Consider the following 16,884-nt stretch of genomic DNA (forward strand, 5'->3'; position numbering starts at 1 on the left):
TGCACAGGTTGAAAAAAATAAACCTGGCCATAAACCTTTTCATTTCACATTTCAGTCCTCGGGCTGACACTCATCCACCGCCGAGGAAATCCGGCCTTCCGAGGCGTCTGTGGCCGGGACGGATTCTCCAGACAGCGGAGCTCAGCTCCATCGTGATGAGTAGCCAGGGCAGAGCGACGAGTCGGCGCCTTCAGCCCGGCTCTGCTAACGTCTGCTGCCGTGAGAGCTCCGCCCGAAGGTGGAGGCGGAGCGGTGGACTGATGGGTCTGTGAGCGGCCTCCGTGTTGATTGATGGGCTTCGTCATCCGGTAAATACAACACCGTTTCCAGCTGTCAGCGGAGAGTTTCACTGTTTGCCCCCGCCGCCGCTAAGCGTCTGCTAATTGATAGTTTCGGGGGGGGCGGCGACCCGTTTACGGGGGCCTGAGTCACTGGCGGGCTGGGAGCGGCTCAGAGGTCGCTGGCCTCGGCTCGCTCGTACAGCGCCCGCAGCTTCTCGAAGCGAGGCCCCCACTCCGCCAGAGTCTCCTCCCTCCTCGCCTCCACGCCCCCGTCGCCGCCGCCGGCCCCCTCCAGCCCCGCCGAGCTGAAGGAGCTGAGGGAGCCGGCGGGCGAGCCCCCGCCCTCGGTGGAGAAGACCTGCAGGGAGTCGAAGGGCCCCGTGTCCGGGTGCTGGTCGGCGTCGCGGATGATCTCGCACAGATAGCGGGCCAGGTCCTGGCTGGAGAACGACAGCGAGCGGCGCGCCAACTGGGACGGGCGGGCCTGGCCCTGCGCCGGCAGCCGGGTGGGGGGCACGTCGCGCCGCACGCCGCTCGTGGCGGTGGTGGCGGTGGTGGTGCAGGAGGAAGAGGAGGAGGCGGAGGACGAGGAGGTGGAGGCCACGGACGGAGGCAGGGTGGTGGAGCTGGCAGTCCGGCTCAGGGCGTCCAGCGGCTGGACCGACGGGGGGACGGGGGGGGCCTGGTGGAGGAGGTGGTGGTGGTGGTGGTGGTGTGGGGGAGGGGGCGGGTGGTGCAGGGCTCTGGAGCGGCAGTACTGGACCGACTGGGCCGGGCTGGGCTGGAGGGACTTCTGCAGCTCCGCCATGTCGTAAGCATTCTGAACACAGAGAGGGAGGCGAGTTAGCACAGACACCCGCTGAAGACCCCCACCCCCCCCCACCCCCACCCACTGACAGAGCACCCCCACTGGTGGAACGTTCTCAAAAGTTCCACCTTGGAAGCCATTTTCAAAAAGTTGCATTTTCAGTTGCGCTGAGCTCCATTGTCATTTAACCGAACCTTAAAACACAACAGAATATTTCATCTTCACTTGAAACCGTTGTGTAAACGGAGCTGTAGGAGCTTGTGAACCCTGAGATTCACTGTTTTCATCCTATAAAAGAAGCCAAACTCATACATCCAAACTCCTTACATAAGCAGAATTTACAGGAGAAAAAGCGCAGATGGAAAGTTTAAGTCGGTGCAAACGCAGTGGAAAAAAGCCGAGATGATAGCAAACAGAAGGAGCAAAGCAAAGTGAAAGACTGAATATTTGTTGAAGGGAGAGCGAGGGAAAGATGAGGCAGACAAAAAATGAAATATGACAGCGACGGAGCAGAAAAATGAAAAGAGAGCAGAAAAACAATCAGCTCTCCCCGTTACATTTACTGTGAACGCTCCACCTGTTTAAGCTTCCAATCTGTCTCCATTTACACACAGAGGACGGGCAATTTGTGAGTGTCTGCCAGTTCCTTCACGAGGCCAGAGCCACGCCGGGAATCAGACCAGCAGCTTTCAGCGGCTGGACTGAGGACCGGCCTCCTCGCTGCTAATTCAGTCCCTCCAAAACTGTAACCAGGGCAGCGGAGATTCAAGAGAAAACAGCGGGAGGGAGAGGAGGAGGAGGAGGAGGAGGAGGAGGAGGAGGAGGAGGAGGAACGCTGCACATGCTGGAGGTGTGGGTCGCTTTGTTAAACTGATTATGTGACAAGTGGAAGGAGAGATTTCAAATGAGACTCTTGAGAATCAGAGGCGGCGTCGCTCTGCAGGGGAGGAAAACGGCATGTGTGGTTTGTATGTGCTCAGAGGGTGGAGGTGGTGGGGGGGGGGGTGGGGTGGGGGGGTTACACACTCAGGCTATGCAGCGGCAGCAACATGTGTTTGCGCGACGATCCAAGCCTCGCTACATTATGCAAGCTGCCGAGCGCCGTGGAGAGCGGGTGGGCTCCGCCGACTGGTGGAGAGGCGAGATAAGGAGTGTGCGTAGGCTTAATTAAAACGCTCGCACACGCACACGCACACACACACACACATGTACACACACGTAATGCTGACGGATCCTGGTCCAAACTGAATCGACTCGAATGCCACGATGAAGCTGCTGCTACTGTTAGTCATTTGAGGAATAAAAGTGATAACAGGCCGGAAAATCTGAATTCTGCAGCTGAAAACATTTCACCTTTACATGAACAACAGGTAGAACAGGAGAGCAGTTTAGTCCCGTCACTCTGAAGGTTCGGTTTATGGGGTACAAGCGACGCTAATTCCCTACCTTTGGTGGGAATGAGGAATTGAAATCCCATCATTTATGTGTTTTTCTTTAGTTAAGTGTTTTTATGCTGTAAATTAGTTCTGGGCAATGATTTATTTGCAACTTCAACAACAGAACAACACTGTTTGGTTTAGCAACCACAATGTCCTGGAATCAGGAGCTTTGGAAACGCAGTGAAAGCATCGGAACTTTCCAGCTGCTGGAGTGTTAATGTGTTACGTAGCTGGTCTTCGTCTCTGATCCTCTCCTCCATTCTCTACCTGGAACAGCAGAAAGTCTCCTCCTCTGAGTCCGGTTCAGATGAAAGTCTTGTTATGTTGGTAGTTGAGTTATTAAAAACAACAAATAAAAAAGATTTCACACGTGCCAGAAGTGGATTGTCTGGTGTGCTTCGGCCCATGCACTGTTCAACTTTCAAACTGAAGGAAAGGGTGTGATGTGTATGCGGGTGTGTGTTTTCGGGGGGCGTACCTGGTCCTCCTCCCCTCCTCCCTCCTCGTCGTAGTTGAGGACGTTCTCGCGGATGTCCTCCCAGCCGTCGTGGTGAGCCGACACGTGGTAGACGCCCTCCTTCAGGCCCTTGTAGGACCGCCACCGCGTGTAGAGGAAGATCCCCAGCAGCAGCACTGGTGGAGAGAGGCCAGCAGCAGTCATGAGCATCCAGAGCTTCAGACATTGAAATCCTGCAGGCCATTACAGGCGTGTCTCCAGAGAGGAGTCTGGCCTTCAGCGTCACCGGGAGAACACCTGACTGGGTCTGCGTCTCAGGAATCAATTCTGGTTAACGAGGCTATTGGTGATATTTGACAACATACCTTGCATTTTTTTAGAATTCCCAGTGTTTTCAGTGGGTAACTTTTAATTCACAGTCCATAAAGCTGCTGTGAGTAAAGTTTGCATCCTGCATGCGCAGAAGAACTGTTTACCACTCACCTGAATCGACTTGTTTTAAAAACTGGAATCAACAAAGTTCATCTTATCTCTTAGCTTTAATTAACACAGTTGAGAATCTGCTGATTGTCTTCAAGGCTCTTTTTCTTTCTTGTCCCTGAGGAGCTCCGTCTCCTGGGCCTCTTATCAGCTTTCAAATCATTCTCCACTTATTTGAATACTTTGTTGGACCCATCTGCAACATCAAACAGATTAGTCCAAGCATAAATACAAATGCAGTTCTTTATGTTATTTGTTGCTTTTAATCTCTACGTCTTATCATTATGTTGCCGTTTCATGTTTTTATCATGTCTCTGTAGCTTGTTTTTCTTTAAGCCTGTTCAAATAAAGTTTGTTAAAAAGCATTTCCTCATGGTTGTTTGCAGTAATTAAAGGCTTTGTAGATGCAGAACGGCCTTCAGATGATCGCCGTGTGTCAGCACGCCCGACGTGAGCGAACAGGACCTTATCAGACCTCCGCAGGGCTCATTTGGATCAGGAACGTTCAAGCTTACAGATATTAAAAATACTGGCCTGGGCCGGGTTCAGGAGCGATGAGGTTCCAGCTGACACTGGTGAAAGCAGAGCTCACACACTGGGCTTCAATGGATCCAGAATAGTGTTCATATAAGAGACTAAAGAAGTTTAATTACAAGTCGTTTAAAATATAAAGTGCTCATTGAGAAAACTCTTACTTGTCTGAGTCTCACAAGCCAGTAACAATATTATCTTTTAATTTACTTGGGTGCATGTATTTATATTGAGCTTAGGACTACGAGAAATATCCTCACTTCTCAAAATAACTGCTGAACTATGGAGAACTGTCAGGAAATCAAATAACTTCGACCATATCTACTGTTATCGATCTGATCCAGCCTGCTTCCAATCACTGGTGATGTACTAATCAATCAGAAATATTGACTTTCACAACGCCACATGCTTTGGATTGACTGATACTAGATGTTAGTTATTATTTTTTAGTATTTTTTTTTTTAATTAAAGTTCATAAGTATTTAGCTCCTGTTTCACTGTGGTTGGTATAACTCCTTCTGTGGTGCTGAGGACTCTAACTGTGTGTGTCATGATGGAGTCTTTCTTAATGAGTTTATTTTGTTACTGCAACTCCCACCTTCACCCTTGAAGGGACGTGAAACCCTGAAAAACCTCCCGGACCTCGCTCTTTTTCTGAGGATACAAACGGACGACAGAATCATCAAAGAAGGCCGAGATGATGCAAAAATAAAAATCCCAGTGTAAGCAGTGAATACACAGATGCACAACTGCACCACTCTGCATGTATTTCCCTCTCTGCCACTGAAGTGACCTTTTCAAATGTGTAATCATGGGGCAGAAGCGCTGCTGGGACCAGCCGAGCATGGTGGAGGGAAACAGCCCCGAGGAGAGCCAGGTATCCAGAACATCAGGATCCTGTACGCCTCGTTCCAGAACCATCACGCCGACTCACACACATCCGACCTCCTCCTCCTCTCAGCAAACCAGCCGATCAGAAGGCTTTCTCCGCTTTCAAGAGATTTGCCGAAGAAGCAACTTGTAGAATCCGTAGAGCTACGTTGAGACGGCGTTTAATAATTCAGCAGAAAACGTCAGTAACATCCCGGATAACTTTGTGAGTCATGCTGGTTCAAATCACAACCCAAAAGACCGTACATGAGAGAGCTGCGTTTAATCACTTCAGAGAACAGCGGCGATCACACGGCACAGCCGATCCGAACTGGCAGCGGTATAAATACCAAATCCCATTAATCCGCGCTAAAAGACGTCAGCCGTCTCAAACGAGGCGAGCACATCTTTCAAACCTCTTCAACCTCGGTTTTCTTTATTATGGGTCCACGTGTGGCTTCGTCCTGCGTCATCGCCGCCGAGTCCGTCGGGCGAGCGCAGCGACAGAAGGCACTCGAACGCCCCGTGAATTGATAACAGCCCATTAAACAGCCCACCCTCCGACAACTCTTTAAGAGTAAATTCACTCAGCCAGAAACCAGCAGCAGAAGACGAGAGGAAAAAATCAATATTCATTTACTGTCAACTTGTCCCCGTCGCCACGACTCCGGAGCACCGCACATTTAGAAGGCAAAATTGTTCCGAGAGATTCGCCGTTTTGTTTTCAGAGGCGAGTGGGAGCGAGCTGAAGAAACAGAGTGACAGACTTGGGTTTTTTTTGGGCAGGAGACTCGTGTGGCCGGCTGCAAACACCCCAGAGAGAGCCAGCCGGCAAAACGGGAGGTCACGGGTTCAGGCTGTCAATGGGCCTCATTTACCGAGGGGAGCCCCGAGCCGCTCACACACACAGCAAATACAGAAATCGAAGCAGCCTGGAGGACTTCTGAGACCAGTGGGAACATCAAGCCGGAGGACTTTGAGTCTAGGTCACATTTGATCCCAAAACTGCTGCGAGAGGGAAGCAAGTGGTAAACATTTGCAGTGATTTAGCTGACATGATGCATGAGACGCCAGTCGTCTGGTAAACAAAATAGGGAGTGACATTGATTTCACTGCTGGGATTTGGAATAAACTGAAAAGAGTCAGAAGCTTTTGAGAGGGAACCAGAAGTGCTGTTTGATTGCTCTACAGGCAGAGCAACTGATAAACCCATAACTTGCTCTGTGCTGACTTTCACACAATAATGTTATCATGATCTTGGAATTTGGCGAAATAACTGAAAATGAGGACATGATTTGTTGTTCTGTCATGAAAGCCCTCAGTGAGCAATCTGGTAAAAAAAAAAAAAAAACTTGTTAACAAGGGAAACAACATCAGCTTTCTGCAACACTTATTAATGTGTTGGGATTTATAGCATGAGGCAAGAAGAAGAAGAAGAAGAAGAAGAAGAAGAAGAAGAAGAAGAAGAAGAAGAAGAAGAAAATCCACCTTTGACTTCAATGTTTTAAAACTTGTTTTCAGGCTTTAGTGCTTTTTTACATTCGACTCATCTCTTTGGCACCATGTTATGACTGAACATGCATTTTATTGAACTGAGAGGACTGAAAACCTCCGACATTCAATCAAATGAAATGATTGAGAAATCAATTGAAAATTCAGTTACCTCTAGTTTGTTCAATAGCATCAGTATATAAGTACTGTCTAAGTACTAATCAATGGCTACTTGAGTATAGTTACTAGTATTTATTCCATTTTTTTCTCAGTATTAATGCTGTCTGATTAAGAGTGGATCTGCCAAGCAGCAGTGAAAGTGAAAGCTGCAGCTGTAGCTGAGGGCTGTGAAATGAGAGAATCGTGATGTGACCTGCCGTCGTGTTGAGGATATATGTACACTGTTTTTCAATGAATCTGAATCAAAACCCGTCACTCATATTGTTTGCCACAGTTGTCATCTGCACATTGTGACAAACTTTTAGGTGTTTCAACTGACAACACATCGTTTTTTGCGATTTTGTTTCCCAAAACTTTTACCTTTACTCGGCGATGCTTTGAAAATGGTGTCTGTTTACACAGAAAGGGCAAAAACACTGAAAATGGTGTGGTTTCGTGTTTCCCTTTCAGTGGCTCGGAGCACTGTTGTCGTGTAGACAGACGCCCAAAGCGAGACAGTAAATTGTCATTTTTGCTTGAAAATGTTGTCGTGTGAACAATTCCTTGTCTGTGTGCCCAAACACTGCATCTTTGTCTTGAGATGTGGTTTCAGTAGTGCAACATACCAACACACCCACGAATGCACCAAACCACAAAATAACTATGTGCACTACTTCATTTACTATTTAATTAAGTGTGGTGCCGGAAAGGAAAATCAGACCTCTGTTGATCTGAAAATAGCCGAGATACTGTTTACTTGACATTGCATCTGAAAATGCAGGATAATAATACACAATCTTCCATGTAGAAAGAAGGTTACATTTGTGTCTGGGTCAAATGAGTGAGGAGAAAACCATCCCGACTCTCTGCGATTCCATAACCTTTCCAAAATGGCTACTTACTTGAGGTCAGTGGAGAGGAGCGAATGAAGGGCTGACAGGATCAAAACAGGGATGCAGAGTGGATCAAACCACGGTGAAATGTACGGAGGGAACCACCGAATCCTTTCATATTACAGGATTTAAAAAATAGGAATGGACGGTGCCACCCTTTTAAAGGATGAGTCCTACCTTTGAGTTATTTGCCGATAAAGACGTTTTGATCATGTTTAGCATGTAGCATCACTTGTGTATGTTTTTTTTTTTTGTGATTATACGAAAAGTAAAGTCTGAGAGTAATGGAAACAGCAGTTGAGAGAGGAAAGTAATGTTGACTACGACTGCACCGCGCTGCACGAATCGATACGCTGTGCATTAGAGCCGATACGAAGAGGGAAAATACAGACCTCGAGATGGACGGAAGCCAATACAACCGCCCAGACCTGGAGAGGACTGCTGTTTGGTTTATGGTGCTGGAGCCTTTAAGTGTTTACACTGCTGTGCTGTATGTGTGTGTGTGTGTGCGTGTGTGTGTGTGTGTGTGTGTGTGTGTGTGTGTGTGTGTGTGTGTGTGTGTGTGTGTGTGAAGAAGTGGCTGGAGCGAGCTCCGTGGGGAGGTAAGTGCGGAAGCTGGAGGTCAGGGTGTACAAGATGAATCTGCTCTGTTCAAAAGCCCTCTCTGGAGGGCAAACAAAGAAATGGAGAATTTGATCGGTATTTCTGACGCTGCGTTTGTGTGTGTGTGTATGTGTGTGTGTGTGCAAGGGAGAGTGAAGAGTGAGCCTGAAAAGAAAGATTATGTGTTTATTTGTTTACACTGCCTCCAAGGTCCTGCGCTGTCTTTGACCATCACTCCATTTTTTGTGGATGTTGTTTAACTTTCTGGCTCTCTGCTTGGCTCTTCCTCCTGCCTCCTTCTTCTCCTCTGCCTCCTTCCATCTCAGCTTCTTTGGCTGTTTTCTTCTTCTGCTCACGCCCACCTCCACACACTTCCTTTAAAGTTCCTTTAAGAGCAACCACTCCGTTAGGTCAAGCACTGGAGCCGGGCCTGGATCTCCAGACCACATTCTATGCATTATACTGAGGCTCCGCTTCAGCCTTTACAAGACGAAACGCATCGTTTTTGCATTTCCGTTGCAGAAAAGTTTTTGATGTAGTTAGCATGCCAGGCCACAAGCTGGTGCTGTTCTTATTTTCCATATACTATATTGACTATGGCCCAATGCAGCGAGGTAGCCCCACTGGTTTCAAAAAGTTCCACCTCGGGATCTGTATTCAAAAAGTTGCATTTTCAGTGGCTCAGAGCACCGTTGTCGTGTAAACGGGCCCTGATGATACTGAAACAAAACCCCTATCAGACAGTGATTCAGTTGTTCGACTGTCAGAGCTGATCGGAACGCAGGACGGAACACTTCTCACCCGTCACCGTGACTACTGCTCACCACCAAAGGGAAATCACCCTTCGCTGGACTCCCGCCCTGAATCTTCAGGAAGCATCAGATGCATGCAGCAACTATCTGATGAGCTCGGGAATCCATCGTAACCTAAGCAAGCTCGGATGGGGCTGAATGAGTGTGTGTGGGTAATGGGATTTCCAGTCAGACGATCAATATCGGAGCTGCCCTGCAATGAGATCAGCGTCTATGAGTATATCAACACAAGTCAATGAAACGGAATGGATTTCTACCTCATGAAACGATAAGTCTGTTTGAAGGAGCCGTGGCTTTCTGCTGGTGAGACCTGGCAGTCCTCCGCTCCTCATTCTGCTATCATCCCAGCCACTGACGCACACTTCTCACTTCCAAACCGCTTGTTTTGTTTCAGTCGGTAAAAATCACTATAATCTGAGCAAATGAAGAACTAATGCCTGTGTTTGCTGCTTCAGGACTGGGCTATTAGAATTCTTTATTATCAGAGTCCCAGTTGGTCTTTGGAGCCCATTCAAAGAGCAGCAGCACTGACAGGCACCAGAAACGGCGCAGCTGTGGCTCAGGTGGTTCTGATCCAATCCGAAGGCTGGGCCAGATGCTGAACCCACAGCTCCCAGAGGTGTCCCGCATGGCAGGGCTCTCCGTCAGCTGAGAGGATCACAGTGTTGGTGATCAGTTGATCTTTCAGTCTCTTTCTTTAAATATCAAGCTTTAAACTTTCTGACTTCCTTATATTGCCATCTCAGTGCCATTTTCTTAATTACACTGCTGCAGGTTTAAACAGAAGTTCTGTCTTAATCAGTGGTGGGCCGTCAGGGCCTGCAAAGCCTTCTCTGCTGGCCTAAAAAGTATCTGAATTACAGACTGATGTAAATTATATTTTGTCCATAAATAATTAATAAATGAGTCCAAACGGTATGTTCCAGTTCCTTTCATAGTTTCCCCGTGGTCGCGCTGCTTCCAGACATGTTTTTTTCATATTAAATCATTTAACCAATCAGATTTCAGGCATCATCTGTTGCTAGGGTCAAAGAAATCTGCCTGAGGCCTTCACAGTCCGTTCTGATAGCCCAGTAAAGTAAAGTAAAGCGTCAGACAGTTGCTTCAACCAATCAGAATTCGAGTTGGCGACTCAGCGCCTTCTAGCTAGCGTACACTAACAACAGCATATCCAGGCCCTCTGATTTACATTCACCAAGGGATACAGTAGGGGGCGGTATGCACCTAAGTTGTTGGTCGCCTACCGCAATTATTCCAAAGAAGAAGAAGAAGAAGAAAAAGAAGAAGAAGACCTGAAGCGAAATAAAACTTAAGCCAGAAATACCACAGGGCAAGCTGGACTTTCAGCCCTGGCTTTATGGAACTGAAACGCTCGGATAATCTATATGACAGAACAATTTAACTCTTTTTGAGGAAGGAAAGGAGGATGGATTTTGTTTACAAATAATCGGGATTTTGGTGAGTAAAATGTTACTCTTTTTCTAAGTAATATTGCTGTTTTATTAAGTTGTTGATGCTCATTGTATGTGCACAGATGTAGTAGGAGACTTGTGCACTTCAGCAAAGGAATTTATTCTGGCTGCACAAGTATCTATCTGCTGTGCAACAGCTCTTTATATGCATATCTGTATAATGAGATTTTTTTTATAGACAAAATAGTTATTGAGAGGTGGACTGGTTCAGGCGGATCTGTTCTGAAGGCCTTAGAGTGAAATGCACGGTCCGCCACTGTTCTTAATACACTTCACTTTTCACATACGGTATACTGCCGAAAGTATTTGCTCAGGTCTCCAACTCATTCACTTCAGGTGTTCCAGGGTCTATAAAACCAAGAACCTCTGCATGCAGACTGTTTCTATAAACACTGGTGAATGAATGCGAAGCTCAGTGACTTCCAGTCACTTTCCAAAAGAAAGACAGTAGAGACCTGTTCCCTGGAGGGACCAATCACAGTTATCCGTCCAGACCTAAAGTTGACAGAACACCTTTGGTCACTTTAACCCACTTAAGAAATTCAACGACACTTTAGAATCCATTCACTCTGCTGTATCAATTCACTTTTCCCTTAAAGCTATAGTGCATAACTTTAAAATGTCTATGAATGTCCGTTTTAGCCAAGCCACTACTAGTGGAGATGACAAAATGCAGATTAAGCCGATCAGCTCCTCTAACATGTTGCGGGATTTTTCAGTGTATATAATTCTTGCTTTGCTTGTCGACCGGCGACATTCCCGCGCTGGCGCGCAGGAAATTACGCATTTTACATCACAACAAGAAGGGAGGGGGAGGACGGGAGGGTCTCATAGCAACAGGCTCAGCTCACAGTCTCAGGCAGACCAAGGAAGCGACATGCTATCGAGGTTTCCGCCAGACCTTTTCAGTCCGGGCGCCCCGCCCGCGCTAAATTGTGTAGCGCCCGGACAAGGAGAGTAGAAAAAAAAAACCTCCGACGGTCGAACACCAGCAGCGTTAGCAGCGACACCACACACACACACACCCCCCACCCCCCAACTCTTCCTGCAGGAAACACTGTACTTTGTGTGTAACACTTATTACACTTATTCGTCAAGAATCAGCTACTGGAGACCAACGGACAACAAATGATTTCCGCTGACGACCACTGGGTCTTTTCATCCTCTAACCTGTCAGTTACACATTAGCAGGCACCTTGTCTCCCGTTTGGAATAAGCTACATGCGTTTCTGTGGTAAAAAAAAAAAGAAAGCAATAATTACCTCTTCAGAAGAGTCCCATCTTTTTTTTCACCAGCTGTCCTTATTCACACAGAATAAAAACACGGTGGAAACGCGAATCACCGTGGCAGGTTGGGGGGAGAGGGGGAGGGGGGACACCGGGGACACTTGGGCTTAAGTCATGTGGAAGCGCCGGCTTTATTGTTGTAAGAACGCAGAATTCCGCTAGAGGGCGACCGAAGTTACGCACTATAGCTTTAACATATTGTATATAGGCCCGATTATATATTGTACTGTATAATTATATATATTGCAACATATACCGCATATTGTATTGTATATATTATTTTATATTATATTATAATATATAATTTAAAATCCATTTACCCTGCTGTATCATTCACTCTGCCATTAACATATTGTATTGTACATATTGTGTATATTATATAGTTCCTGTTATACTTTTAAGACTCGTGTTGTACATACAGTAGATCTTCCTTGTTTTTTAGCTTCTATTATCAATCCTTAGTACGATTTACACTATTACTTGTTCGTCGTACCTTTCTTTACTTTTTGCACCCCCCACCTCTTGCTCTGGTAAATTTCTCCTCTGTGAGATTCATAAAGTCTTCATAAAAGACCCAGACTGTGAGCCAGAGACTGCAAATCAGGCTTTCTCTTCCCACATCATTGTCTGACCTGACAAACGGTCCACACACACTTCCAAACCGTGCAGAAATCCTCCGCAGAAGAGTTGAAGCTGTTGGAATCAGATCATATGAAATCCTATGGTTTAAGAAGGGATGTCACTCAAGTTCAGATGCATGTGAAGGCAGGTGAGTGAATTATTTTGGCGATACAGTGAATCTTCACTCTTCATACATTTCTACATTAGAATTACATAAAGTGCACATGGACTGAGGTAACCCTGGTCCATGTTCTTGTCAGGGCTCCCCCTGCTCCCTCTGCTCCTCCTTCATCATTTTGTGTGTCTCCCATCCCTCCTGTGTCCTTGTCTCTCCCCGGGACTCACCTCACTTTTTCAATCATTCATTTATCCCATCACGTCTTGACCCCGCCCACTTCCCAGTCTCCTACTTCTAGTCCCCCCCGTCTGTTCACCTGGTTGCCAGACGGTCGAGCTCCCATGCTGTAATCCCACGGCTCCTTGTGTTTAGTCCCTGAGTGTGTGCTTCCCTGTTCTGACCTCCTGCCTGTCTACCAGTCTCTACCTCAGCCTAATCCCTCCCGGATCTCTCTGCCTGGTGGAGACGTGTTCAGTAAACTCTGAAAACGTCTGTTCTTGGTGAAAGCTGCTGTAGGTTTCGGCTGCGGGAAGAGCTTCTGTTCTGCTTTGGGATTCTTTCCACTCTTCACTCCGCATTATTTATGTGTGACCACTCCATTTTATTTACAAGGCAATTAAAAATGAGGGCCAATATAATTAACAGCTAAGATCCAGGTCACTTCCATCCAGTTCCACATGATTTCTGGGAGCTCAGCCCTTTTGACTGTTATAACACTTCCCTTAATGAAATGTCCTACAAAGCTTTACATACTATAATACTCCTTTAAAAAGAGAATCATTAAGCTCAGGACAGTCGAGCCCTAGAGGAAATCCTCTGAGAACAGTCAGGACATTAGCACTCAGTCTTTGTATCTTCTCCCTCTGCCATTGGTCTTCTTATCGATCCAAAGATGTCCTTTCTTTAACATAATGTCCCTTCTCATCTCGTAAAAATAGTGCTGGTGTCAAAACTCATTGTGCTTTTATCTTGGTTATGCTCCCATAAAGGTGGAGCAATGAAGGTGAGAACAGCACACTGAGGACACTTTCCTCCAAACAAAGGAAAGTTCCAGTGAACATATGCCGTGCGAATGTCAAGCCCCATGGAAGGAATAAACGTCCTCTCCTTTTAATTCTGCGTGTTCGGTCCGAGCCAGTGAATTCAACTCCTCGGGGATGTGGGATTTCACATCTCCAGCCACACAAGTGTGGAGGGAAGCATTTGACCACGTTACAGTCAAAGCAGGAATGCAGCCGGCGTCTCGTCCACAAAAAACTGATGCTTTTAAAGAATAACACCTTAAATTAAGCACTGCAGCACTGGAGCTTCCTCAGCAGTGATGAACACTCGTCTCTAAAGATCTGCATATTGTGCAGAATATGAGGCAGGGTGTGACGACTCCTCTCAGAAACCGTACGCGTTGTAGTGGTGGGCGGATCGATCCAAATATCGATAGTATCGATACCAAAGTTAGTATTGATATCGATCGATACCAGCACGTTGAGATCGATATTTTTTTTTCTGCTCTGGCAGAGTTAGCGCAGCCTCTCTGTCGGACCTCAGCTCACTTCAGTGCTCAGACGCTCGTTAACGTGCTCTGCTGTCGGAGCAGCTAGAGAGAGAGAGAGAGAGAGAGTGAGGAAAAGCAATGGTGGATGGATGAAGATGCGCTGTGTGGACTTATTTCACAGCTTCAGACAAAGACACTGCATCATGTGTGCATGAAGGTAAACTTGCTGCTGCGGTAACACCACCAATCTGCACAAACTTTCAAAAGCAGCGTAAACGGACCAGACCCCGACACAGACAGAGGTCTCTGCCTGAGGTTTCCAACAGAAGCCTCCAGAACATCCAGGGAGTGTTTTAGAGAAGCCAAGTTAAGATTTTGGTATTTCCAGCATAATTTGACGTTGCTTTTCAATTGGTGGTCAAAGATGTCAATTTAGCAGTGATTAAATTATTTTCATATTTTTAGTCAATTGAAATAAATCCTGATTGTGTTAATGGAACCAAAAAAATATAATATATATCAAAGGTAGTGGTGAATGACAGCAGCTATAGTTTACAGTATATTTACACTGATGACTGGAGTTGTTTAATGTGGTTCAGCATGTGACTCTGAAGATGCTGTGTCTTGACACAGCTTGTGTGTTTTTAAAGTTTTGTTTATCGTGTTATTGCTGTGCATTTTCAGGTATTTTTTTTAAATGTATTTATTTACTGTAGTATAACTGCTCACGGTATCCAGGGGCAAAAAGCGACCTCAGGGTATAACTCATTGACAAAAGAGCAAAGAGCCAATAGTATTTTGCACCTTATTTGCACTAATGACTTTTTTTCATAAATACCTGTGGGTAATGGTACTTTTTGTTGTACTGCTTATACTGATACATTTTTTTAAATTATATTTTCAGTATTGACATTTTGTGTGTGTGAAAAAGGCAAAATAAACTTTTTATTGAAATGTTGACATTGTTGTAGTAATCTTGTGTTTTTTTTTTATAAAAACTGTTCTTTTATTTGGTTAAAATCTTGGTCCCGTGTTTGATTTTCCAGGTGAGGTGATTACTATAGTGCTCCTCTTTCTCTCTCAGCTCACTCAGGCTCACTGTGCAGCTCTCCTCCTCCTCCTGCTGCTGATCAGACAGACAGACTGGCTCATTAACGGCAAATTTAAGATGAGGATCAGGAGCAGGAACTGTTAGGAGCTACTTCAGAGCGCCAGACAGCGAAACTGCTACCTGTGATGTATGTAAAATAAAAATAAAAACTTAAATTTTTTTTTTAAAAACCTAGTAAAAAAAGTATCGTATCGGTATTGGTATCGGCGATACTGGCCCAGTATTTACTTGGTATCGGATCGATACCAAAATTCAGAGTATCGCACACCTCTACTCTAAAGATCTGCATATTGTGCAGAATATGAGGCAGGGTGTGACGACTCCTCTCAGAAACCGTACGCATTGTGTTTAGTTTAAACCCTAACGGGTTTTGCTCTGCTGCTCATTGTATTGGTGTCACACCGCAGCAGGATGGAGCAAGCGCAAGAAAAACAAACAAACAAAAAACTCTCATCTAAGAGAAACTGTTTCATGGCTTTGAGCACCAAAAGCCTTCATCTTAGTTTGTGTGGAGATGGTTATGATTTACTTCTTGTTATCCACATCCTTTAACATCATGCGGTTGGAACAGGCCCAGTGTTTTCCTTGTGAGGCTGTCTGCTCATGAGCTGCACTCACACTCCTCTCTGAAGTGATTAGAGAGCGTCACGGCAGCCTTGGGGGCATTATGAGTCCAGTAAATTCATTTCAGAATGCTTTTGTGAGTTATTGTACAGAATATGTCAGATGCAAGGTCTTCAGCAGAATTGTGTAATCCTCTAGGAAGTGCAATGCCAGGAAATATAAAAGGAAAGTGAAGCTTTTTATCAAATGTCCATACTGGGCTTATACTGCATGTATATTTTATTTTTATTTTACCAGTTTATATACTAAGAATAATTAATAGCAGCTTATACAAATTGTGTTGAAACTGACTAAAGCACAAAAACAGTACATTCAAATTCTAGAGGCATATGTTTAAAAAAAATCCAAAGCATAATTTGTTATATTGAACTCAAACTTCAGAGTGTAGGGCAACTCGTCAGGTTGCTGCTGAGGTTGCTCCACTAACAGTGGAGCTTGTGTTGAGATAGAAGTCATTTTCTGTAGTAAAAGTGTGAAAATATCAACACTTACATCACTTCTACTCTACACCAAAGACAAACTGGAAAGCTTTACATCAAGTGGCATCATGTTACCCATCCAGCCAACTGAAAATGAAATCTGGCTGTGTGTTGCCCCTGAACTAAAATATATCTGTGGTGGAATAATTGCTGCAAGTTTGGAACTTATCTCATCCAACATGGAACAAAGGACTGGGACCTCTTCACAAAGGCTGCTTGTCAAAGAGACAGTCAAAAACAATTTATGGGAATTTTTTTGTCTAAAAATCACGAGGAAGCTGGAGAAAACATCACACAGAGAACATGCAAACTCTATACATGAAAGGCCTAGAGTTGAACCTGCCGGCATCCACTATGAATGAAACAAACTTAAAACCCGAAGGCTTCCCTAGTTTATCCACCACTTTGGATACTCAGAAGAAGAAAGGGAGGACATAACAGGGCACCAAGAAAGCTTCACGGTCAGTGTTATACTTTATAACCTTGTGAAACAAAATTGATGACCAAATTCTCAAAGTTTGTTGCATAATTCTGTATAATATCCAATATGTTTATGTATTAATTTATCTCCGGGCATGTATTGTATAATGATTGCTGTCCAACTCACAATTTTAAACAAAAATAACCTTGGAAAGTTCTTCAACTTGGAGGAGCTGGTGAAACAGAATCAATTTACCAATCTATAAACTTACTGCTTAATTCATTTGGGAGGGAAGACTGTGAGGATACATTTATTATATGAGGCATTGACCAGCAATCTAATGCAATAATTTATTGTCCAAGCTCCGAGGGTTTTTAACTCAAGACAGCATGGGTACACAACAGCAGTGCTTTTAATTGGTGGAGATAATCACAA

At 45.3% G+C, this 16,884-nt stretch overlaps 1 protein-coding gene across 1 annotated transcript in view; it reads right to left on the reverse strand.

Annotated features, from left to right (window-relative positions):
• Window positions 1-365: 365 nt before the first annotated feature.
• Window positions 366-16,884, reverse strand: part of LOC115389974 (neural-cadherin-like) — a 292,942-nt gene continuing 276,423 nt past the window's right edge. Inside the window, exons 36-37 of the mRNA XM_030093594.1 lie at window positions 3,007-3,161; window positions 366-1,101 (exon numbers count right to left, since the gene is read on the reverse strand). Coding sequence (XP_029949454.1) covers window positions 451-1,101; window positions 3,007-3,161 — 806 coding nt within the window. The 3' untranslated portion in view covers window positions 366-450. The remainder of the gene's footprint in view (window positions 1,102-3,006; window positions 3,162-16,884) is intronic.

This window comes from Salarias fasciatus, chromosome 1 (assembly GCF_902148845.1).
Source record: "Salarias fasciatus chromosome 1, fSalaFa1.1, whole genome shotgun sequence".
NCBI classification, from domain to species: Eukaryota; Metazoa; Chordata; class Actinopteri; order Blenniiformes; family Blenniidae; genus Salarias; species Salarias fasciatus.